The 26,025-nt window shown below is 34.1% G+C and overlaps 1 protein-coding gene across 3 annotated transcripts in view; it reads left to right on the top strand.

Annotated features, from left to right (window-relative positions):
• LOC139438386 (ubiquitin carboxyl-terminal hydrolase 9X-like) overlaps positions 1 to 26,025 on the top strand; it is a 160,252-nt gene that overhangs the window by 102,770 nt on the left and 31,457 nt on the right. For all 3 annotated transcript variants that reach the window (XM_071213501.1, XM_071213502.1, XM_071213503.1), the window contains exons 24-30: positions 36 to 161; positions 839 to 964; positions 2,073 to 2,242; positions 18,749 to 18,857; positions 19,146 to 19,292; positions 20,116 to 20,262; positions 20,964 to 21,186. In XM_071213501.1, the coding sequence (XP_071069602.1) occupies positions 36 to 161; positions 839 to 964; positions 2,073 to 2,242; positions 18,749 to 18,857; positions 19,146 to 19,292; positions 20,116 to 20,262; positions 20,964 to 21,186 (1,048 nt within the window). The remainder of the gene's footprint in view (positions 1 to 35; positions 162 to 838; positions 965 to 2,072; positions 2,243 to 18,748; positions 18,858 to 19,145; positions 19,293 to 20,115; positions 20,263 to 20,963; positions 21,187 to 26,025) is intronic.

Raw genomic sequence — 26,025 nt, forward strand, 5'->3', positions numbered from 1 at the left:
AAAGGTTTTGTTTTGTTTTGTTTTGTTTTTTTCAGATTAATCAAGTTACTCATGATCAAGCAGTGGTGCTACAAAGTGCCCTTCAGAGCATTCCTAATCCTTCATCTGAATGCATGCTTAGAAATGTATCAATACGTCTGGCTCAGCAAATATCTGATGAGGTTAGCATTCAACTTGGAAAATATGATATCCTGTATAGTTCATCTTAATAGTTTTGAATTTATTATCTTATAAATAAAATTTATCACAACTTGAGGCTAAACCCAATCACTTTAATTTCTTATTTTTAGCTAAAGTTTAGTAAAAGTGTATTCTATGTATTAATGCTTTAATATAGTTCATTCCATTTTGAGTAGTATTTCATTATATAGCTATGCCACTTTTATTTAATCTGTCCATCTGTTAATGGACACTTGTAATGTTTCTAAGTTTTTTAATATTGTGACTGAAACTTCTATGAATGTTTATGAGCAAGTCAAAAATGTTTTCTGTGGGCATATGTTTTCATTTCTCTTGGGTATATACCTAGGAGTGAAATGGCTGAATAATCTTTCTACTGTTTTAAAAGTTCTTATGAAAAATAACAGAACCAGATCTTAAACAGGAGCATTGTTGGTGATTGCTGTCAAACATGTCTTCTTTTAATCCACATTTATTATGTGCCTTGATGTAAAGATTCCAAAAAATGAGACAAAAGAAATTTCCAAACTTAGCCATGGTGGGAAGCAATGTTACTTCTTTTTTACCATTCTTGCTCCTTCTTTTTAAAGAAAGAAACATTTTGTTTTTCTGATTATTTCAATTCACTCTTTACTCAGCACTTACCTTTTTTTTGCAGGCTTCAAGATATATGCCTGATACTTGTGTAATTAGAGCAATACAGAAAATTATCTGGGCATCAGGATGTGGGGCATTACAGTTAGTATTTAGCCCAAATGAAGAAATTACTAAAATATATGAAATGGTAAGAATTATTATAGAAATATAGTCCTTATAAGTAAATGTGTATTTGTGCATGTGACTTGTTTTCATCATGTCTGTCCTCTTTAAAGATTGAGTCACTTAGTTTAAGATTAATTAGTAGTTGTAGTTAAGATGAGAATATATGAAATTTTATGTATTAGGACTATTTGTGCCATGTATCTTCTTTTTTAATGAAAATTGTTTTTTCACTTTGTATGTGGGTCAGATTTGCTTGACCCATAATGAATTTGTTTCCTCCCTTATTCTTTATTCTTCATCTTTTTGTACTTTGAAAATTTGGTTAACTACCCATTGTGAATCATAGCATTATTTCATATTTTTCCAGCTAACATAAGCAGAAAAAGTATCTACCATTGAGGTATTATCTCTATTGAGATAAATTATTTTCAGAAATGGCAGGTTGATAGACAGGTTAGTTGACTCTTTTCCCATCTATATTCCTATCCCTGATAGCTACTTCTTTTTAGGTAGGAGAAAGTGAAGTATGGGAACCTACCCGTACCACATTAGAGCTTCTCTTTTATGAACAGTATAATTCTAGTTTTTAAGAGAATATATTGGTATCCCCCAGAACCTATCAGTTAAGTGTTAAATATTCACTCAGGAAATACTGTAGTCCTGTTCTGTTCCAGACTTATACAATATTATTACAATTTGAGTAGAGCCTGATAAAAACTACTTGCCATCTCCTTGAGAATATTTTAGAGAAGTCTTCCATGTCTTTACTGAAAATTTCTGTAAGGAAATGCTTTTTAAATAAAATGACATTTTAGATAAGCTCAGTTCAAGAATTGATCAAAGTACCAAATTGCAGTGCTAGAGTGATTCTTGAGGAAGAAATTATACTTGATGTAGAGACTCACCAGTCATATCCAGAAGAAAACAAGGAATCAAGTGATACATGGCATTCATTCACTATACCTCTTTTAATCCTCTTTGGAACATATTCAAAAAGCCTCAAAAGTTGCAGATAAAGAAGCTGAGGCAACCTGGCTTTTAGGGAGGAAGTACAATTTAAATGCTTATAGAAGGTATTAATTTTTCCATAAATGTATATGTGTATAATTTTATCCTATTAAAATTTTCAGAACAACAGTACAGATAATGAACCAGACATGGAAGATGAACAGGTTTGCTGTGAGGCATTGGAAGTGATGACATTATGTTTTGCTTTAATTCCGACAGCCTTAGATGCACTTAGTAAAGAAAAGGCATGGCAGACTTTCATTATTGACTTACTTCTGCACTGTCACAGCAAGTAAGTAATCATTAAGGTTGACCTTATTCTTTTAAGTAAAAATGAGTAAATATTGAACAAAAGTAATTCCATAATTCAGGTATACCCGAAGTTAAATAAGGAAAGAGTTTTAATTTCTACATCTTATCTTGATGTTTAGGAAACTTTTATTTAACAAGTTCAACTTACATCTACATTGTTTCATTTTCTACAAAGTTAGCAGCATTAATTTGTAATGCATTAATTATTTTATTACTTATGAATTCATTTTCATCTAAAAGATGTATGTTTTAGCAAACCCTTTAAAATATCTGATCAAAATAATTCAGTAGGACATCAGCCTTATAACTTGTTGTTGTTATAGGTAGTGTGGTTTATTTAAATGACGCAATCAATTCCATGTAAAATTCGTGACATGGGACTATTTATTGTAAACTAGAATTTGGTTTCATATATGATAATCAGAAAAGACTTCATTAAAAAGGTGATTTTTATGAAATACCTGGAAGAAAGAGGAATAAATAAATAATGTGTAAATGGGGAACAGCTTGTGTTATAAGGAGCAGGAAGAACAAATGTAATGTTATGGGAAACAAATCTCCTTGACCTAAAAAGGAGAATGGAAAGACATGTATGTGCTTAGGGCACAGTGAATAGAGCAGATGATTAGGAGATGAGATCAGTGAAGCAGTGGACAACTGTATGATAGTATATAATTGCATATGTTTCATAAGGATGTATTTTTAATATATTAAGGATGTCTTTTTAAGTTGGGATTTCCTGTCTTATTCTACCAATTTATTATTATTTATTTTGATGATGTACACATATATCTGACTCATAAGATTTTCTCGTCTAAAATTTTGAAGAATTAAATGACAATTAAATTTTTTGTGCTTCCATCAGAGCTTTTCAACACCAAAGTATTCCATCAAAACAGAAACTCTACCCATTAAGCAGTAACACTTCTTCCTGTAAGATCCTGTTAACCAATAATTTACTTTGTCTTTATGAGCTTTCTTGTTCTAAATATTCATATAAGTTCAAACATGAAATATTTGTCTTTTTATGTCTGGCTTATTTCTCTTATGATGGTTTCAAAGTTCAGCTATGTAATAGTTTGTGTCAACATTTCATTCTTTTTACAGCAGAATAATACCATATTGTTTATCCAGTCATCTGTGATGGACAGTTGAGTTACTTCCACCTTTTGACTATATTTGTATAACATTAGCATATTTGTTTAACATTTATCCAATCATCTGTTGATGGACAGCTGAGTTACTTCCACCTTTTGACTATACTTGTATAACATTAGCATTTTTATATAACATTAGTGTGGATAAATAGTTGTACAAATACCTGCTTTTAATTCCTTGGTATATATACCTACAAGTGGGATTGCTAGCTCATGTCTGCTGTGGTGGTTCCTCATTTTTAAGGAACCACCAGCGCAGCTACATCATTTTACATTCACATCAACCATGTACCAACGTTTGTATTTTTCTACAACCTCTTCAACACTTACTTTCCATTTTTTAATAGTAGTCATTCTAGTAGATGTGAGGTGGTAATTTCATTGTGTTTTTCATTTGCATTTCCATAATTAATGATATTGCACATCTTTTCATGTACTTATTTATTGACCATTCTAAATCTTCAGAGACGATTGAGTCCTTTGCCTTTTTTTTTTTCCTACGTCTTTTTGTTGTTGACTTATAAGGATTCTTTTAATATTTTAGTTAGAAAATCCTTAGCAGACATAGTTTACAAATCTGTTGATTGTATTTGGATTCACACAAGGTGGTGTGTGTTTGTTTTTTTTAATTTCGATGAAGTCCAGTTTATTTTCTGTTTCTTGTCCTTTAGGTTTATTCGTCTATTTGGGGTTAATTTTTGTCTGTGTTGTGAGGTAGAGATCCACTTTCATTCTTTTGCTTAGGCTATCCAGTTTTCTTCAGCACTGTTCGTTAAACACTGTTCTTTCCCCATTCAGTGGCTTGGGTCCCTTGTCAAAAATCAAGTAGCTATATGTGTAGGTTTATTTTCTGTGCTCTGAATTTTGTTCCAGTGGTCAGTATATCTTTCCCTGGGCCCCTGTTTTGTTCACTGTAGCTTTGTAATAAGTTTGGATATCAGAAATGTCTTTCAACTTTATTCTTTTTCAAGATGAATTTGGCTATTCACAGTGTCTTGCCCATCCTTATGAATTTGGTTATTAGCTTTTCCATTTCCACAAAGAAGGTTGTTGGAATTTTGTCTGGGATTGTTTTGTGTAAATCACTTTGGGTAGGATTGACATCTTAACAATTTTTAGTCTTCGAATCCATCAGCATGGAGTGTGCTTCTGTATATTAGGTTTCTTTAAGTTCTTTCCAGACCTCTCTCAGGAGTGCTTTTGTATTTTTCCATGTTTTTAAAAGTCTTCTACGTACTTGGTTAAATTTATTCTTTTAGTTGCTGGATTAAATGGAATTTTTTTCTTGATTTTCTCTTTACCTTGCTGCTTGCTGATATATAGAATCACTATTTTTGTGTTTTGGTCTTGTACCCATAAGTTTTCTGAATTCATTTTTAGTTATACTCGCTTTCTCAAAGATTTCTTGGAGTTTTTTAAATGTGAAAACCTGTATGTGCAAACAAGGACAGTTCTAATTTCTCCTTTCTGGTTTCTATGCATTTTGAATCTTTTTTTTTTTTTAATCTAATTGCTTTGGCTAGCACTTCTAGGACAATGTTGAATAGCAGTGGTGATAGCAGGCATCTTTGTTGCTGATCTTAGGAGGAGAGTTGTTAGTCTTTCCATATTAAGTATGTTAGCAATGGGTTTTTCATATATATTATTTAACCTAAAAGTTCCCTTCTATTCTTTATCCATGTTTAACTTTTTAGGGGACAAACTCCTTATAGCAGGTAATATCAGTTTTTCTTCTCAACTTCAATGCATGAGTGATCCAAATTCTCCACATATTGGTCAACACATTTGTTTTTATATTTTCAATAACCATCCTAATTGTAAAAGATATATTGTTGTTGTTTGATTTGCATTTCCCTAAAGGTTAATCACTTTGAGCCTCTTTTGCAAGCCTATTGGCCATTTGTCTGTTTTCCTTAGTGAAATATCTATTCAGTTTTTTTGCTCATTTTTAAATGGGCTGTGTGTCGTTTTGTGGTTCATTTGTAAAAGTTTTCTTGCATATTCCAGATATTGAATAATTTTCATTTAAAATAATTTCCAACTATTTTGTCCGGTTTTTAGGTTGCTTCTCACTTTCTTAGTAATGGTCCTTGATGTACAAAGGTTTTTAATTTTGATGAAGTCCAAATTATTTATTTTTCATTTTGTTGCTCATACATTTGGGTGTCAGAAGGAAAAATTCACTAACAAATGCAAGCTCATTAAGAGTTTCTCCCATGTTGTCTTCTAAAAGTTTTTTTTGCTTTCACTTTTATACTTAGATGAGTCATCCATTTTGAATTATTTTTTTTGTACGCGCTTGAAGGGGATCAAACATCTTACTTTTTTTGCATCTGATAGTTTACTTTTCTCAACACTGTTTGTTGGAAAAACTTTCTTTCTCCATTGAGTGTCCTTGACCTACTTCTCAAAAATTAATTGGCCATGTATATGTAGGTTTCTATTCCATTGCTTTCTCTGCCTATTTTTGTGCCAGTAACAGTATTTTAATTACTTTCGCTTTCTAGTGAGCTTTGAAATCAGGAAGCATGAAACCTCCAACTTTGTTATTTTTCAAGATTATTTTGCCTGTTCTGGATTCTTTACATCTCATAGAATTTAAGGTTTGACTTTTCTATTTCTAAAAATTATGCTGCTGGAATTTTGACCAGTGCAGAAATTGGATTAAATCTTACATTCTTTTGGATAGAATTGACATCTTAATAGTACTAAGTCTTCCAATCCATGAATGCATGATCTCTTCCCATTTATTTAGAACATTTTCAATTTCTTTAAGAAATGTTTTGAAGTTTTAAATGTCTGAGTCTTCCACATTCTGTGTTAAATTGGTTCCTAGATGTGTTATTCTTATAGATGGTATTGTTAATTTCCTTTTCATAGTGTTCATTGCCATTATATACCATAAGTAATTATATACCATATGCCATATTATACACCATAAGTAATTTTTGCATGTTAGTCTTCTACTCTGCAACTTTACTGAATTTTTTATCTGTAATACTTCCTTATGGCTTGTGTTCGTTTCTACATATAGGATCAAGTCATCTGCAAATAGAATTGTTTTACTTCTTCCTTTTCTGTTTGGATCTCTCATTTCTTTTCCTTGCATAATTGATCTGAGTGGAACCTCCAGTTAAAATGCAATATAGCACGATGGAATGGGTATCCTTGTCTTGTTCCTGAACTTAGGGAGAAAGCTTTCAACCTTTCACCATTTAGTATGGTGGTAACTTACATATTAGTCAGAAATCTTTAGGGGAAAAGAACCAACAAGAGATATCTGTAAATAGTATGAGATTGCTAAAGCTAGGGAGAGAAAAAAAGAGGTGTAAAATGGGGAGGCATATTCAGGACTTGGAATTGTCCTGAATAACATTGCAATGACAGAAATAGGCCATTATATATCCTGCCATAACATACAGAATGCAGTGGGATAGAGTGTAACTATAATCCCTGCTTAGTGGCAGTGCTCCAAAATTATGTTCATCAATTGCAGTGAATGTACCACACTAATGAAAGAAGTTGTTAATATGGAGAAAAATGGAAAGTATGGGTATGGGGCAAATGGGAATACCTTATATTTTCTCTTGTAGCATTTTAGGTAATCTAAGTATCTTTAAAAGTAAGTAAAAATATGTTTTAAAAATAGGATGAGGTGTTATAAAATTGTCTTGAGATGGTGGGGATGTACAAGAACATATTCCTAGGGGCAGGCTGCAAAACAGGGCCTCCAGTGAAGGTTCATGATAGGTTCCTGGGACACTCTGGCTGTCTGAAGTGAAGATGAGAATTCTCACCCTGAATGCTGAAATCATTTCCCCTTTTAAGGCCTTCACCTGACTGGATGAGACATCATTCATTGCTGATGGTGATCTTGGTTGATTGTAGTTGTAACCAGCCATCTATGCAATCAGTTCATTGATGATTAAAGTCTAAGAAATGCCCTTGTATTACATTTAACCCAGTGCTTGCTTGCCAGACAGCTGGATACCATTACCTGGCCAAGTTGAATATTAGCCTAACCAGCGCAGTCCACCCTTTGTCAACTTGGCAGCCATACACATCACCTTAAACCATACTTGACTATATGTATATCTGCTTAACAATATTCAAATGTCCTGTGTACAACAAGAAATATATGCTAATTCACTCAAAATAGGGTGCAAGTCCTTAGATAATATTCAGTCTTAAATTTGACATCCTTAAATACTAGGACATGAAATTAATATAATTTATTGTATATAACAAAGGAAAATGTTAGGAAAGAAAACAGTTACTTGTTTTAGGTGCGTATACAAACAAATTCATTAAAAAAGGAAGAAATATTCATGACCATTAATTAAATCCCCAGAAATATTTAATTATTTCCTTTTTCCTAATTTTGTTAAAAGGCTGTTAGTCTCTTTGAGGAAAGCTGAGATGAAGAGTAATACTATAAATTTTTGGCAATTTAACAGGATCCTTTACCTCTAATGGGATTTGGTCTTCTCACTCAAGGGTTTCTGTCTGGGTCTGTAAATAGTCTTAAGTCTGGGAATTGGGACAGGGTCTGTCATTCTCTGTTTCTGTAATTCAGATTAGGGTTTTGTTCACACAACCTAGAGCTCTTCTTCTTTTACAGATCAGGTAGGAATTTAGTAGACTGCCCGTCTATTTTACTTCTAAGTCCTTAGGGTCTACTAGCCAGTACCATAGATCTACGGGACTCATTTGTTTTGATTGCTGCTTTGACTCTACCTTTCATTGTGGTAGCCATACCCATCTTGTCTTTGGTGATTAAATCCTGCTATTTGCTAATACCAGCCTGATCCTATCTCCATAGTGTTTAAGGACTCTTGTTCCTTGACAGCAGTTTCCATAGTAATATCTTCAGGGAATATGGAGTTAGTCTTCCCAAATAAATTCCCAAATTTATTTCTCACACCCTGGTGAAAGACTTGTCCTCAGTACATCCAGGGGTGGGTGGACAGGTCTTCGGTGTAAATCTATTCTAGCATTCCATTATCTAAGCTAGTCTTTCTTTACCAGGGGTCCATGAACTTGAATTGAAAAAAATAAACATTTTCTGTATTTTCTCTGCAGTCGAGGAAATATCATTACCTTCACTTATGCATGTATGCAATAAATAAATTATCATAGTGTTTTATTTCACCTGACTGGCAGAGTGGTCCGTGAAACAAAAAAGAACCCGTGCTCTAAGCCTTTTGGTCCCTTCATCTGTAGTATACCAGGATAAATTTGACATCTGAGCATCAGGCATTCTAGGCCTGGTTTTGGTCCATGTTTCAGCCAGCTACCCAAATAGACTATAGCCCCTTCTAACCCATTGATTTACAACTGTGAATCCAAATTCTGTTTAGTGTGCCCATGTCAGTAAATTCAGCCTAATCCAACTTTATATTCTTCCACCATTATTCCATTTCCTTCATACCCATTTGCATACATATTTCCCTGATTTCTATCTATATAAGTTGGAAAACTCATGCAGTTCTTTTAGAGACTAGCATACTTCCTCATGAGTCACACTTTGTACTTCACTTTTGGGGTCTTGTTGTGACTTTGGTCTGGTTTAAAGTCTAGAAAAGAAGAGTGGTAGTGAGGGTGGGTAAGGAGAAGAATTAGCAATGTCTTGAAGACCAGTGACCTTAAGGCAGTCCTTTGCAGGCGGGAGTTGGATGTCATCCTCTTCGGGGCAGGTTGGAGATTGGGTGATGCAAGCTTTACATCGGGTTGTTGTCTGGACTTCTTGGGGCAGGCTGGAATTTGGGCAGTGCAGGCTTGAGGTTGGGTGGTACCTGCCTCAGGGCAAGGAGAGATCCAAATACCCTGGGACATCCTGGAGACTGGGTTATGTGAGTTTGATTTTGGGAGTCTCCACATTTCCTGCCACCACAGGTTTATCTGGCAATATCTCAGCAAAATTTAGGCCCTCAGTGTCCCCACCAATATTATCATCATCCCATGTGTCTCCATCCCATTCTTCAGGGTTCTACTCTTTCCAATCAATGCCCTCACTTTAACAGCAGATACCCTGCAAGGCTGAGATTATAGTTTCTGTTGTAACTCTACTAAATGCAGTGAGACTCCGAGTCTGGTTTTCAGAGCTGTCAAGTCTGCAGCTGTATGAAACAAGATTTTCTTTCAGAGCACACATAAAACCTTTCACGTTATTTGTGTAGCAGTTAGCATGCAAATTTGAAAGGTTCTGCAAATCCTTTTCTATTGTAACTATATCCAGCGAACATCATTGTACCATGTAACTCCATAAAGCTCTATTTTGGTGTTCAGAAAATAAACACTCATCCAGATCCTTCCCTCTTACGAAAGTAATCATAGCCAGTGGTGATAGTTTGCTTATTTCTATTTTCAGCTTATGCCATGGACTGTCAGTGTCCTGTTAATTATTGGAAAGAGTTATTAGTGCCCTTGAACCTAATCAGAGTAGAGAGTCAATTCAGAAATCCCAGAACCAATTCAGAAATCCCATTTTTTTCATTCACATTTATTAAGCAGTTTTACTGAGATATATTCACATATGATTTATCGAAAGTATAATTAATGGCTTTTAGTATACATTGATCTGAATTCATCAGCACAAAAAATTTAAGAACAACTTCATTACTCAAAAAAAATATCTCCACACCCTTTAGCATGGCTTTCCCAACCCTATATAACTGCTAACCTGATTTCATGTTATAAATTGATTTATATGTACATTCTATATAAATGGAACCATACAATATGTACCACTTTGTGTCTGGTTTCTTTCATTTACATAATGTATTTTTTGTCTGATAGAAATATTTTGTAGTATTAACAGATATTTGTTCAGCTTTAAAGAAAAACGATATTATATATGCAATTTTACCCATATCCATATTTCTCATGTAGTTTTATTACTGTATACAGTCCCATTTTACATTTTTTAGCCTTCCTTTAAGTAATATACATGATCTTAGGCTTACCCTTTAAACTACTTTCACACCTACATAATACTGTTGCTAGTTACAGATTTTATGTTGGACTTTCACCTTTTCTATTCGTTTCCAAAGATTAACACATATCCTTTTTACCATTTCTGCACAGTCTAATCTTCAGCTTTCCATTCTCTAAACTCATTGTATTTTTTGGTGACCCATATTCAAATTAGTAACTCCATGAGATTACACAATATATTTAGTTCATAATAGCACAATCAGATATATTTGTCCTTTTGAATGTCACTCAACTTAATATCCTCTAGGTTCTTTCATGTTGTCATATACTTTACAATTTTATTTTTCCTACACCTGCATAATATTCCATCATGTGAATACACCACAATTTGTTTACCCATTCATTGGTTAATGGACACTTGGGGTGTTTCCAACTCTTGTCAATTGTGAATAATGGCACATTGAGCTTCTGTGTGTAGATGTCTGTTCATGTCACCGCTGTCAGTTCTTCTGGATGGTATACCCAGTAGTCATTGCTGTGTCATATGGCAAATCTATATTCAACTTCTTTAAGAACTGCCAAACAGTTCTCTAGGGCAACTGAACCATTCTGCCTTCCCACCAACAGTAAGTGTGTTCCTCTATCTCTACATCCTCTCCCATATTTGTAGTTCTCTCTTTTTAACAGTGGCCATGCTGATATCTCATTTAGTGTTGATTTGTATTTCCCTAATTGCTAATGATGGTCAGCATTTTTTCATGTGTTTTTTTGTTTGTTGTTAGTTGCCATTTGTATTTCTTCTTTGGACAAATGTCAAGTCTTTTGCCAATTTTTAATTGGGTCATTTGTCTTTTTATTTTTGAATTTTAGTATGTCCCTATATATCGTGAATATTAAATCCTTTATCAGAGATGTAATCTCCAAAAAATTTCTCTCATTGAGTTGGCTCCCTTTTTATGCTTTTAACAAAATCCTGGGAGGTGCAAAATTTAGAGGAGGTCCCATTTATCTATATTTTATTTTGTTCTTTGTGCTTTGGGTATAAGATCTAAGAAAGCACCACCTACCACAAGGTCTTTAACATATTTCTTTACATTTTTCTTCTAGTAGTTTTATGGTCCTGGCTTCTATGTTCAGGTTTTTCATCCATTTTTAGTTGATTCTTATATAGGGAGTGAAATAGGAAGTGAGTTAGGCAGTGAGTTAGAGCTTCCTGTTTCAGTCTCTTGATCCATTTTTAGTTGATTCTTGAATAGGGAGTGAGGGGTTCCTGTTTCAGTCTTTGGTTATGGATATCCAGTTCTCCCAGCGCCACCTTTTGAAGAGACTGTTTTGTTCTGTCAACATGGACTTGATATGTCAAAAACCTCTTGGCCATAGAGGTGAGGGTTTATTTCTGTACCTCAGATTATATTTCATTGACCGATATTTCTAACTTCATGCCAATGTCACAGTGTTTTTATTACTGTTGCTTTGTAATGCATTTCAAGGTCAGGCAGTGAAAGTCCTCCCATCTTGCTCCTTTGTTTTTAGAATTTGTTTGGCTATTCGGTATACTTTCCTTTCCAAAAGAATTTCGTAATTCCCTTTACTGTTTTTGTAAATTAGGCTGTTGGAATTTTTATTGGTTTTGCTTTGAATGCTTTGAATCTGTAAATCAGTTTGGGAAGAATTGAATCTTCGTGATATTTAGTCTTCCATTCCATGAACACGGAATGTCATTCCATTTGTTTAGTCATTATTGCTTCCTTTTAGTATTTGTTTGCCATTTTCTGATTTTAAATCTTGTACCTCTTCGGTTAAATTGGTTATTAGGTATTTAAGTCTTTTGATGCTTTTGTAAATAATTTTTTCCCTGATTTCCTTCTCAGATTGTTCAGTATTAGTGTACAGAAACATTACTGATTTTTGCATGTTGATCTTATATTTTGCCCCTTTGCTGAACTCATTTATTAGCTCAGGTAGCTTTGTTGTAGACATTTCAGAATTTTCTAAATATAGGATAATATTATCCATGAATGGAGAGTTTTACTTTCTCTTTTCCTATTTGGTTGCTATTTAAGTTTTTTCCTTGTATGATTGTTCTGTCTAGAATGTCTAACACAGTGTTGGATTACAATAGTAACAGTGGATGGCCTTTTCTTCTTCCGGATCTTAGAGGGAAAAATTTCAATCTTCCCCAGTGTTTACAATGCTGGCTGTGGGTTTTTCATATTTGCTTTCCATCATATTAAAGAATTTTTCTTCATTCCTATCTTTTGAAGTGTTTTTATCAAAAAAGAATGCTAGAATTTGCCAAATACCTTTTCTGCATCAATTGAGATGATCACATTGTTTTTTCCTTCAATTTGTTAGTGTGGTATATTACATTTTTTTATTTTCTTAAGGTTGAACCAGCCTTGCATACCAGGAATAAATTCCACTTGGTCATGATGTATAAATCATTTGATAGGCTGTTGGATTTTATTTGCAAGTATTTTTTTGAGAATTTTTTGGCCTGTAATTTTCTTTTCTTGCAGTGTCTTTTCCTGGCTTTGTTATTAGTAGGATGATGTCGGCTTCATAAAATGTGTTGGGTAATTTTCCCTCCTCTCCAGTTTTTTCAAGAATTTAAACAGGATTGGTGTTTCTTCTCAAATGCTTGGTAGAATTCACCTGTGAAGCCGTCTGGTCCTGGGCTTTTGAAGTTTGATTAAATCCCTTCATATATTTTTGGTTTGTTAATTTCTTGTATTTCTTGTAGCATCAGTTTAGGTTGTTTGTGCATTTCTAGGAATTTGTCCATTTCATCTAGGTTGTCTTGTTGGTTGGAATGCAGTTTCTTTTAATATTCTCTATGATCCTTTATATTTTTGTGGAATCAGTAGTTTTTCCCCTTTCATTTTTGTTTTTATTTATTTGCATCTTTTTTTCTATCTATCTATCTAGGAGCTTTTGTTAGTCTATCTAGGAGCTTTTGGATTTCATTGATCTTCTCAAAGAACTGACATGTTCTGTCCTGAGGAAAGATCTATGAACACTTTATACATCCATGAATAGAGTGTATAACCTGCTGAGTTTGGGTGCAGTGTATTGTATAGGTCTGTTAGGTCTAGCTCATTTATCAAATGTTCAGGTTCTTTGATTCTCTGTTGATCTTCTATCTAGTTGTTCTATCTCATGATGTGAGTGGTGTGTTGAAGTGTCCAAATATTAATGTAGAGATGTCAATTTCTCTTTTGTTTTTTAAGAGTTTGCCTCATGTATTGGGGGCACCCTGGTTAAGTACATAAATATTAAGATTGTAATATCTTACTAGTAGACTGTCCTTTTTATTAATATATAATGGCCTTCACTATCTCTTATAATTTTTTTTGCATTTAAAATCTCTTTTGTCTGACATTAGGATAGCCAGTAGGTTACTGTTTGCGTGGAGTCTTTTTCAGCCTTTCACTTTCAGCCGGTTTGTATCACTGGGTTTAAGGTAGAATGTCTTGTAGGCAGCATGTAGATGCCTTATGCTTTGTTTTGTTTTTTCCATTCTGTCAGTCTGTATCTTTTAACTGGAAAGCTTAATCCATTCACATTCAGTGATATTACTATAAATGTATTATTTACTTCCACCTTTTTATTATTTGGTTTTCATATGTCATATCTTGCTTTTGTGTGTCTTTTTGCTCATTGTTATCCTTTCTTCTATTCTTATATGTTCTCCTCCAGTCCTCTCCTATCTTTTCTTTAGGCTTTAAGGCTTCCTTTGATATTTCCTGTAAAGTTGGATTCTTTTTTATGAACTCTCTTAGTTTCTGTTTGTTTGTGAATGTTTTAAACTCGTCTTCATATATGAAGGACAGTTTAGATGATAAAGACTTCTCAGCTGGCAGTTTTCTCTTTCAGTATCCTAATTGTATCATACCACTGTCTTCTCACCTCCTTGGTTTGTGATGTGAAATCCTCCCTAGGTCTTACTGAGCATTCCTTGTTGTGAAGGTTTGCTTCTCCCTTGCTGCTCTCAGAATTTTCTCTTTATATATATATATTTTTTTTATTTATTTATTTCTCTGTCCCCCTCCCCCACCCTGTTGTCTGCTCTCTGTGTCCATTTTCTGTGGGTTCTTCTGCATCTGCTTGCATTCTTGTCAGTGGCACCGGGAGTCTGTCTCTTTTTGTTGCATCATCTTGCTGCATCAGTTCTCCGTGTGAGCGGTGCCACTCCTGGGCAGCCTGTGCTTTTTTCGTGTGGGGTGGCTCTTCTTTCAGGGTTCCCTCCTTGCATGTGGGGCTCCCCTTAGTGGGGGAACACCCCTGCATGGCATGGTACCCCTTGTGTACAGCAGCACTGCACATGGGCCAGCTTACCACATGGGTCAGGAGGCCCTGGGTTCGAAACCCGGACTTCCTATATGGTAGGCAGATGTTCTATCAGTTGAGCCACATCCACTTCCCATCTTTATCTTTGATGTTTGACATTCTGAGTAGTATGTGTCTTGGAATAGGTCTATTAGGATTTGTTCTGACTGGGGTACATTGTGCTTCTTGGATATGTAAATTAATTGTTTTTATATAAGAGTTGGGAATATTCAACTATTATTTACTCAACTACTGTTTGTCTCTTTTACTTTTTCTCCTTCTGAAACTACCATGATACTTACGTTGTTGCTATTTGTCTTATTCAACTACCCGAGCACCTGCTCTCTTTTTTCCCATTTTTCCCATTGTTTTCTCTCTTTGCTCTTTTCTGTCTTTAATTTCAGCTGGTCTGTATTTTTTTTCAGTCATTTTGAGTCTGTCATTGTGTGCCACTGATTTTTTGCTTTGTTTTGTTTTCTTGTTTTGAGATACCAGGGGCCCAGGATTGAATCCAGGACCTCATAAGTAGGAAGATGTTGCTCAATCATGGAGCCACATCAACTTCCCTGAGTTGATTTTGTCATTTGTTTTGCTTGTTCTTTGTTGTTTGTTTGTTTTTTTCAGAAGATACCGAGAACTGAACCTGGGACCTCGCATGTGGGAGGTAGACACTCAACTGCTTGCGCCACATCCACTCCCCACTAATGTACTTTTGATCTCACCTCTTTCATTCCTATGAGCTCTGTTATTTCTTTATCCAGGTTTTCAGATTCATCTTTGTACTCTCTCAGTGTCTTCATAATGTTCTTTATTTCTTCAGCCCTTTTGTCTTTCAGCTCATTAATTTGATTTTGGAAATTTGTGTGCATCTCATTGATTAGTTGTCTCAAGCCCTGCAACACTTCTAGGGCTTTTATATAATCCTTTTCTTGGACCATTTCTTCCATTTTCTTAGTTCGACTTATAATTTTTTGCTGATGTCTAGGGTGTTGAGTTTATTTGGATGCATGATCTCTCTGTCTCTTTCCTAGGGATTTAGAGGTGAGAGGCTGTGTTTTACTTCTGTTCTTTGATTCTTGTTTTATCCTGTTCTGGGTCTAAGGATTATTCCTGTTAGTTGCTCAGATCTGGGCCCTGGACCCAGTAATGGGTTATAGACCCACTTTCTAGGGCCTTGGGCAGGTAGGCTATAAAGGCCAGAAGAAACCTCTCTTTCTTACTCATAATTTCCTCACGTGCACTTCCTTGGTCTCCCAGCAGATGGTACATTTTTGCAGCCCTCTCAGGTCAGTGCCTGGTGGGAATGTGTTTGCTGCAACAAGGACCAGATAAATGTAATAGAGGATCTTGCCTGGAGGCTAAACACCTTGTAATTCAAACTTTCTCAGAGGAAGTTTTCCAGTCTTTACTGGCAGCCCCCTTTTCCTGGGTGGAAAAGTACCTTTCCTATTACTCCCAATTTCCTCTTTCTTTTATTTTTTCTTATTATATTGTAAACAATTTTTGTACATCCAAAAAACAAGTATAATAAATTTTAAAAAGATTGAAATTGTATAGTGTATCTTCTTCAGCAACAGTGGAATGTGATAACAAAAGTGGTGAGAATGAAAAACCATAAATGCATGTAAATTAAACATTTCATTCTTCAACAATTGGGTCTAAGAAGTCACAAGGGAAATGAGGAAGTATTTTGAGATAAATAAAAATGAAAAGCATCTTCTAGGATGCAGCAGGGGCAGTGCTCAGAGGGAACTAGAAAAAGAAAAGCAAACTAAACCCCAACCAAGCCACTTAACAAAGGTAAGGCAGAGAATGAAATTAAAAATTAAAAACCGGTACAGAGAATCCACAAAACCAAAAAGTTGGTTCTCTGAAAAGATCAGTAAAGGTTGACAAACTGCCTACTCTGACAAAGTAGAAAATTAAGATTAATGCATAATATGTGAAGCATATACATTTGAAAAGGATTGATACATTAGCATATGAAGCATTTACATTTAACCATAAATTAGTTTTTGAGTTGTAACAGCTAACAAGAACACAAAAACAAGTAGTTATCCATGAAAATGTAATTGCAAGGTTCAATCAGTATTTGAAGTCTAACATAGCATAAATTCTATTCTTGGTTCCAAATTCTCTGTCATCAGCAAAGTATAACCCATATCCTAAAAGTGCTTACTTTTGCCAAAAATGAGATCTATGCTCAATTTTTGAAATAAAAGGATAGTTGTATTTATTGATTTTTATAATAAGGACCTTCATGTTGGTTAGGCAGTCTTGCTGACAAAGCGAACAATGCTGAATTCAAGCATTGGTAGATTCATAGAAATTTAAATTGGTGACATGCAGAAAATAAGTTAGTAAGATGAGGGCATTAGTGAAAGTAGGGCATGTTCTTTGTACATTAGGGACAGTGGTTGATTGGATTGCAGAAGCTTGTCTAGTGGGTGTTTGCTGGTCATTGATTCCATAGTTTGATAACTGATTCTAATGACTAGTTAGCAAGACTACATAATTATAAATCTTTTCTAAATTTTGAGAACTTTTTAATTCTCATATTCTTTTGGTAGTTTTAGACCCCAGCTGTTGAACAAATAAATAGTGTTAACTAATTTGGTAACTATTTACTGACCATCTGTATGCTAGGTTCTAGAGACATGAAAAAGCTAAGTATATTAAAAAGTACCTCAAGAGTATTTTCTTACAGAGGTAAATACATTATATAATTATGATCAGGGTAAAATTGCTGGTACTGAGGTTAGAGACAGGTTTTTTCCTTGGCTTTTCAATATAATGTTGGTTGAATGGTTCCTAACCTTTGTACATCAAAATCATTGTGGATAGTTTTTAAAATGCATACATATATATATGTATGTATGTATGTATGTATGGGAAGTGGATTTGGCTCTACTGATAGAGCGTCCGTCTACCACATAGGAGGTCCAGAGTTCAAACCCAGGGCCCCCTGGTCCAGGTTGTGAGCTGGTCCGCGTGCAGTGCTGTTTCACACAGTGAGTACTGATGTGCGCAACAATTGCCATGCCCATGTAGGGGAACCCCACGCACAAGAAGTGCGCCCCTCAAGGAGAGCTCCCCCCACTCAAGAAAAGTGCAGACTGCCCAGGAATGGCGCTGCACACACACACAGCTGACTCAGCAAGATGATGCAACAAAAAGAGACACAGTTTCCCAGTACTGCTGACAAGAATACAAGTGGACACAGAGGAACACACCTCAAATGGACACTGAGAGCAGACAATGGGGGTGGGGGGGAAGGGGAGAGAAAAAATAAATAAATCTTTTAAAAAAATAAATAAAATGCATATACATATGAGCCCCTTTCCCTTTGTCTAGGATTTGGGACCTATGTAGTGAGGTCCAAGAATTTTCATTTCTTAGAGATTTCCAGGTAATGATCTGAGAACTGATGCTACTGATTTGAGAACTGTATTATCAGAGTAATTGGTAAAACCAGGAGTTAAAAAATAAATAAAATGCATATACATATGAGCCCCTTTCCCTGTGTCTAGGACTTGGGACCAATGTAGTAAGGTCCAAGAATTTTCATTTCTTAGAGATTTCCAGGTAATGATCTGAGAACTGATGCTACTGATTTGAGAACTGTATTATCAGAGTAATTGGTAAAACCAGGAGTATAGTCTTACTCTTATTATAATAGGATTTCCGTGAGATAGTGCTGCAAGCACAGTTCGTCAAAAGTAATTCTGTAGAGGCCAAAAAGATGCATAGGACTTCCGAACATTACCTTTCATAGTATCTAGATAGGTGTTTCCAGATTGTTCCAGGAAATGTGTTTTAAAATATCCTGTAAAAATTAGACATCTTTTTTTCTACACCCTTCCCCTTTATATGATCCAGTTTAGGTCACATGATCCAGTCTGTTAAAAGCTCTAAATAGTTAAATGCTAGAAAATTTTAACTCAGAAATTCCTGAAGTACTGAGTGACAGTTTTCTACCCTTAAAATTTTAAACCAATGTTGGAGTCATTTTATGTTATTAATAATGAAAGTATTATGTTAAATGTAGAATGTTTTTATTTCAGAGCTGTTCGTCAGTTGGCGCAAGAACAGTTCTTTTTAATGTGCACCAGATGTTGCATGGGACACAGGCCGCTGCTTTTCTTCATTACTCTGCTCTTTACCATTTTGGGGGTGAGACATTTTTAAATAGGCTTATCAATATGATTGATTCGTAAAATGAGGAGCATTCAAGGATAAAGTATTGTTCATTTTCTTTCTGATTTGTGGCCTGGTTTTTATTTGTCTTTAATTAATATTTAAAAGAAAATTATGCTCCTTGGAGTTATAGAAATCAAAGAGCTTACTGTTTTATGACAATTTAAAGTTTTGCCATTTCATTTTCAAAATACCTGTGTTTTTACAATAATTATATGGATTCTAAGCACGAAATTGTGAATTCATATTCTGTTAATGTTTCAGAGCACAGCAAGAACAAGAGGTAAACATTCAGGAGACTACTTCACACTTTTGCGGCACCTTCTTAATTATGCTTACAATAGCAATATTAGTGTACCCAATGCTGAAGTTCTTCTCAACAATGAAATTGATTGGCTCAAAAGAATTAGGGTAAGTTGCAGTTAATAGCTTACCATGTTACTGTTAAAAAATTGTCTCATTAAAGGAGGTTTTATAGTCTTATATTTGTTATGTTTTATGTATATGTTTATGTTAAGCAAAATACAGATAATAAAAAGGAACAAAATTTAATTTTCATTCAAGGATTACTGATAACACGATTTATGCAAAGAATATATACCTAGTTATATGTAATTTCTTGCTTTATATGGGATATAGAATGCCGTTGTTGTTTTCATCCATTTTCTTATTTTTGGCCTTTTGTGAATTGGCATCCTTTTAAAAGAAGATTCTTAATTTTTTTTCATTACAATGATTAATTAGCTTTTATTGTTACTTAGTTGATAACTTCATGCAGAATTCTTTGCAAATTTCTGAAAATGTGTAGCTTTTAAACCCCAGATTAGCACTTCTTCTAGTACTTTATAAGGCCACCACCTACTGACACAGGTTTTCTCTACCTTGGAATTGATACTTGGAGCTGAATAATTCTTTGTAGGAAGCCTGACCTATCCACTGTAGGATATTTGACAATATTCTAGATATCTGTCCACTTGATGCCAGTGTTAATCTTCACATCTTTCCAGTTTGTGAGAATCAAAAATGTCTTGAGGCATTGCCAAATGCTTCTTAGGAGCAAAACCATTTCTGGTTACTATCCTAGAGAGTTCTGAAGAAGAAATAAGAAACCTCCATGGAAGGGTTTATGTAATGTGTCTAAGGTATCATACTCACGCCAATGCTGCCTTTGGTCTGATTCCCCTTTTTTTCCTGCACTCTTAAGATAGGTTGTGTGGTATTTTTCCTCTCACAGGATGATGTTAAGAAAACAGGGGAAACAGGTGTTGAAGAGCCTATCTTAGAGGGTCATCTTGGGCTAACAAAAGAGTTACTAGCCTTTCAAACTCCTGAGAAAAAGTATCATATTGGCTGTGAAAAAGGAGGCGCTAGTCTCATCAAAGTAAGTTCTCTTTTTTGGTACTCAGCTAGATAGCTAGTATAACTCTTTAGATGCTTGTTAGCAAATCTGACTTGTCTTTGAGATAGTCTCTTGACCTTTCTCTTTGTGGTTTGCCTTTAAGAACGTTATCTTTTTAGGAATTATAGTAAATTTTAAGTAAATTTATGCTTCACATTACTTGAGATTTATTAAGGAATTTTTCATAAATTAAAGTTTTTCTAAAGTGTTTTAGAAAGTAAATAAACATTATTTGATTATACTGTTTAGTAAATGTGAATCTTTCCTTCACCATCATATTTTAAAACTAGGGAAATGTTTATCTTACAAAATTGTTCATTTTGTGTATCATATTTCTTTGATAAGATCTTGTGTAATTTTAATGCATTTTATTTTTATAATTTTATTTTAATTTGTGTTTGATTTAAGGAGCTTTTATTTAGAAAATAATATTTCTTAATTACTACAGTCAACATTTTTTAAAACGTTAAAATTTTGATTGGAAAACTGTGTTTTTATGAATTAGAGTTTCAAGGTACAGCTTTATTATTAGAAAACCCAAAAATTGTTACAGAAATGTAATGAGATCATAAGTTCTGAAAAGTCGTCATAAAATTATTGCCCTCCAAGGAAAACTTACTTCTTTTCCTAAAGTAAATATTATTGCTAATAATACATAATCCTTTTTTTTTTTAACTCTTTAGGAATTAATTGATGATTTCATATTTCCTGCATCCAAAGTTTACCTGCAGTATATGAGAAATGGTGAACTGCCAGCTGAACAGGCTATTCCAGTCTGTAGTTCACCAACTACAATTAATGCTGGTTTTGAACTCCTTGTAGCATTAGCTGTTGGCTGTGTAAGAAATCTCAAAGAGATAGTAGAATGTTTGACTGAAATGTATTACATAGACACAGCAATCACAAGTAAGTATTAAATTGTAAACTGTACTTTTGGTTTATAGATAATATTTCCAATGTTTAAAATTCTGAATTTTGTTTCCTTTTAACAAACTTTCATCTCATGGGGATTTTTTTTAGCAGCTAGTTCAACATTTTTCGCAATTTGTCGTATAATTAAGTAGACGTATAGAAATATATAGTAATGTAGAACATACTGCTCCCCTGTAATGTTTATTTTTAAATTACTGTCTTCCTCCAAGTCGTTTAAGTAATATGGCAAAATAAATTACTTCATCACTGAAAAAAAACCCAAACTCAAGAGTAAAACAAGACACCAAATTTAATGCAGAAAAATGTTCAGATTTAAACTTAAAAATGTTTGCATTGGAAAGCATTTTAGGTCCTCACATTGAGGTTACATAGTGTAATTTCCATCCCCCGACCCCTGAGATGGCTCCCTCGTCAGTGTGCTTGTTTTTGCTTGTTCTTTGGGCTCATCTGCTTGTTTTTTTGTTTTGTTACATTTTGTTTTGTTTTTGCTTATTGTGTGTTTTTTTCTTATAAGACCCTGGTAGCCAAACCCAGGACCTCCCATGTGTGGGGCAGGTGCTCAACTGCTTGAGCCATATCCGCTCCCTACTCGTTTGTTTTTGCTCCTTCTCTGCACATTCGTCATTGTTTTTGCTTACTAGTTTTACTAATTATCTGCTTGTTGTTTGTTTGTCTTCTTTAGGAGGCATGGGAAACTGAAAGCAGGACCTCCTCTACTGGAGGCATGCACTTTAATGCTTGAGCCACATCTGTTCCCTGTAATGTAATTTTAATCTAAGTTATAAAAAATTCAGTTTTGGAAATCACAATGTGAGAAGATAAAATTAAAGTGCATTTTATGTATATTCTCAATTAATTCCCATATTTGTCCCTTCATATATATACTTGTCTTCAGATCTTACAGATAAGGAACTAAAACTCAAAAATGAATGTAGTGGGAAGTAAAATAATAGAAAATAAGAATATTAAATCCATTTAGTTTTTATGTGAAGCCAGTGTCCTTTTAAAAGACAAGAATATAATTATTTGCTCTAAAACTTTAAGAAAATTAGTCACAGTTTAGGAGTTTCTGGCCAAAATTACTGCTTGAAAGGTCAGACCTGTATAGTTTGTCCTATAGAATCTAGAAAAAAAGAGGAGATTCATTTTGTAATTTTTTTCCTTAATTTATTCAAGTTACATTTTACAAATATGTAAAAATAATTAAAACCTAATTTGCTTCCTCCCCATTCTACATATATTCCTGGGTCGTTGCCAATTCATATTTGCCACTCCAACCTGAAAATACTCTCTGCATATGCAGACTCCACATAAATATGTCTCTTGATTTAGTTTGCTTTTTACACAATGGGAATATACTGCATACAATTTCCGTTTGTTTTGTTTTGCACTTAATGTATCAGTACATAAAAGTAATTTGAATATAGGCTGGATAGATTTCTAATTCAGTATACTCTAATTTTCTTAACCTATCTCCTTGATAGTGATAGTGTTTCTTCTTTTGGTTATTTTTGGTTTTATGTGAAGTAAGGAAATATACGGTGATATAGAATTTTAACAAAACCTTTCTAAACTGATATCTCATTGGCTTCTCACAATAATATTGTAGATAAATGCAAAACAAATATTACTCTTACCATCATTTTATAAGGAGAAACACAGAGTCTTTAAAAGACAGAACCATGACTTGAATTTAGGTAATCTTCTATATAATTAAAACTTAGGAAGTCTATTGTTTTAAATTGTTTATATAAAAGGCCTTTATAGTGAATTTGAAGATAATTATAAAAACTATACAAAATATTTTAAGTACTTTTACTTACTGACTGCATAAATTAAACAGTTACATAATAAAACTTTGACCCAGAAATTTAACTTTCTCTCATCTTGTATGACTATTTCTAAGAAATCTCTCATAGAAGCAACACAAGTGAAGATACGGAGTCACTAGTTACATATCAGTGGAATGAAAATATAGCACAGTATTGTTGAAATCAAAATGTAGAGCATTCAGTAATAGAAGGACTTCAGTTCACCCATTCTCAGTATCAGGTAGAACTTTTGGAAAGAAGATAGAGAGCTTGAATAATATGATAAATGAAAAGACTTGGGAGATATTTATAGAGCATCACACCCCAATACAGCAGGATATACAGTCTTTTCAAATGTTTATGGATCCTTTTCCAGGATAGACCATATGTTGTGTTACAAGACAGGTATCAATAAATTTTAAAAGATTGAAATTACACAAAACACTTTTCTCTGAAGCTGGAAATCAGTAATAGACGGAAAAGGTGAAGTTTCATAAATACATGGAGTTTAAGCAATATGCATTCTTAAATAACCAGTGGGTCCAAGATGACACCACAAGAGAATTCAGTTAAATATTTTGAGGTGAATTAAAATGGGAGTATAATATGTATTAAAACCAGTGGGAAATCACAAAGTCAGTATGGAGAGGAAAATTTATAGACCTCCATGCTTACATAGAAAAGGAAGAGATAAAATTGAAGATGTAACTGCACACCTAGAGAAACTAGAAAAAGATCAGCAAATTAATCCCAAACCAAGCTAAAGGAGAGAAGTAGGAAAGAGCAGAGCAGAAATAAATGAAATTGAGAACAACAACAACAAAAAAAACTTAAAAATCAGCAAAACCAAAAGTTGGTTCTTTGAGAAGATCAAAAAATTTGACAAACCCATAGCTAGACTGATGGGGGAAAAAAGAAAAGAAAGAAAATCAGAAATGAGAAGAGGGTCATTATTCCCTTCTGACCCCCCATCCTGCCAGAAATAAGAGAAATCTTAAGAGGATACTGTGAGCAACTGTACATCAAAAAGTAGATGTGATAGACAAATTCGTAGAAACACACTTAGAACCAAAAATGACCCTAGAAGAAAGAAGACCTCAACAAGCCAATTGCAAGTGCAGAGATTGAAGCAGACATTTAAAAAAATTCCCAAAGATGGAAACCCCAAGGCCATCATCAGTAACTTCTACCAGTCGTTCAAAGACAAATCAGTACCAATATTGTTTAAACTCTTCCAAAAAATTGAAAAGGAAAGAACTCTACCAAACTCATTCCATGAAACGAACATCACCCTAAAACCAAAACTAGATAAACATAATATGAATAAAGAAAATTGCAGACTAATATCTCTGATAAATACATATGCAAAAATCCTCTACAAAATACTTGCAAAGCAACTCCAAAAGCACATTAAAAGAATTATATACCACGATCAAGTGAGTTTTATCCCAGGTATGCAAGAAAACCAAATACTGTGATAAATCACATTAATAAGTTAAAGAAAAAACCCACATGATCCTCTCGATGGTTGCAGAAAAGGCAGTTGACAAAATGCAGCATCTTTTCTTGATAAAAAACACTCCAAAAGATAGGAATATGGCTAAGTACATGTATGAAAAACCTACAGTTAGCATTATACTCATGGGTAAAAGACCGAAAGTTTTCCTGCTGAGATGAGGAAAAAAACAATGATGCCCACTGACAACACTGCTATTCCAGTATTGTGCTAGAAGTTCAAATTAGAGCAGTTAGGTTAGATAAAGAATTAAAAGGCACCCAAGTAGGAAAGGAAGAAGTAGAACTTTCACAATTCACTGATGATTGGTGATGAACCTGTATCTAGAAAATCTTGAATAATCAACCAAAAAGCTAGAACTACTAGACAAGTTCAGCAGAGTGGAGGGATACAAGATTAATATGCAGAAATCAAGTGTTTCTGTACACCATTGACGATTATCTGAGGAGGAAATCAGAAAAAAGTTTCCATTTATAATAGCAGCTGAAAGAATCAGATATTTTGGAATAAACTAAACCAAAGACATAAAGGACCTGTATTCAGAAAACTAAAAAACATTGCTAAAAGAAATTAAAAATTTAAATGAAGGAGGGACATTATGCATTCATGGACTGGAATATCATTAAGATGTCAGTTCTATCCAGAGTGATTTACAGATTCAACCTAATCCCCATAACACAACCAGTAGCCTTTTTTGCAAAGATGGAAAAACCCATTGTCAAATTTATTTAGGAGCATAAGGGGCCTTGAACTATCAAAAATCTCTTTACAAAAAGAACAATGTTGGAAGACTCCTACTTGACTTTAAAGCCTGTTACTTAACTACAGTGGGAAAAACTGGCATAGAGACAGATTGGCCATTGGAACCAAATTGAGAACTCAGAAATAGGCCCTCATGTCTGTGGTCACGTGATTTTTGATAAGACTGTCAAGTGTTCCCATCTGGGTCAGAGCAGTCTAGTCAACAAATAGTGCTAGGAGAACAGGCTACCCATATCCAAAAGAAAGAAAAAGAACCTCTAACCCATACATTAGGAAAAACTTAAAATGGACCTGAATATAAAAGCAACAACCATAAATCTCCTAGAAGAAAATGTAGGAAAACATCTTCAAGATCTTGTGGTAGGCAATAGTTTCTTAAATCTTAAATGCAAAGCTCAGGCAACAAAAGGAAAAAAATAAGTGGGACCTCCTCAAAAGTAAACACTTTTCCACCTCAAAGGTCTTTGTCTGAAGGGTTGCAAAGGCACCCAATTCAGTGGGAGAAAATATTTGTAATCACATGCCCAATAAGGGTTTAATATCCACGATATTTAAAGAGCTAATACAACTCAAAATAAAAAGACAAACCAATTAAAAAGTGGACAAAGGACTGCAGTAGACATTTGTCCAAAAAGAAATACAAATGGCAAAAAGAAAAAATGTTCAATATTACTAACAATTAGGGAAATGGAAATTGAAGCTATAATGAAATACTAATAGTGG

Source organism: Dasypus novemcinctus, chromosome Y (genome assembly GCF_030445035.2).
Source record: "Dasypus novemcinctus isolate mDasNov1 chromosome Y, mDasNov1.1.hap2, whole genome shotgun sequence".
Classification (NCBI taxonomy): Eukaryota; Metazoa; Chordata; class Mammalia; order Cingulata; family Dasypodidae; genus Dasypus; species Dasypus novemcinctus.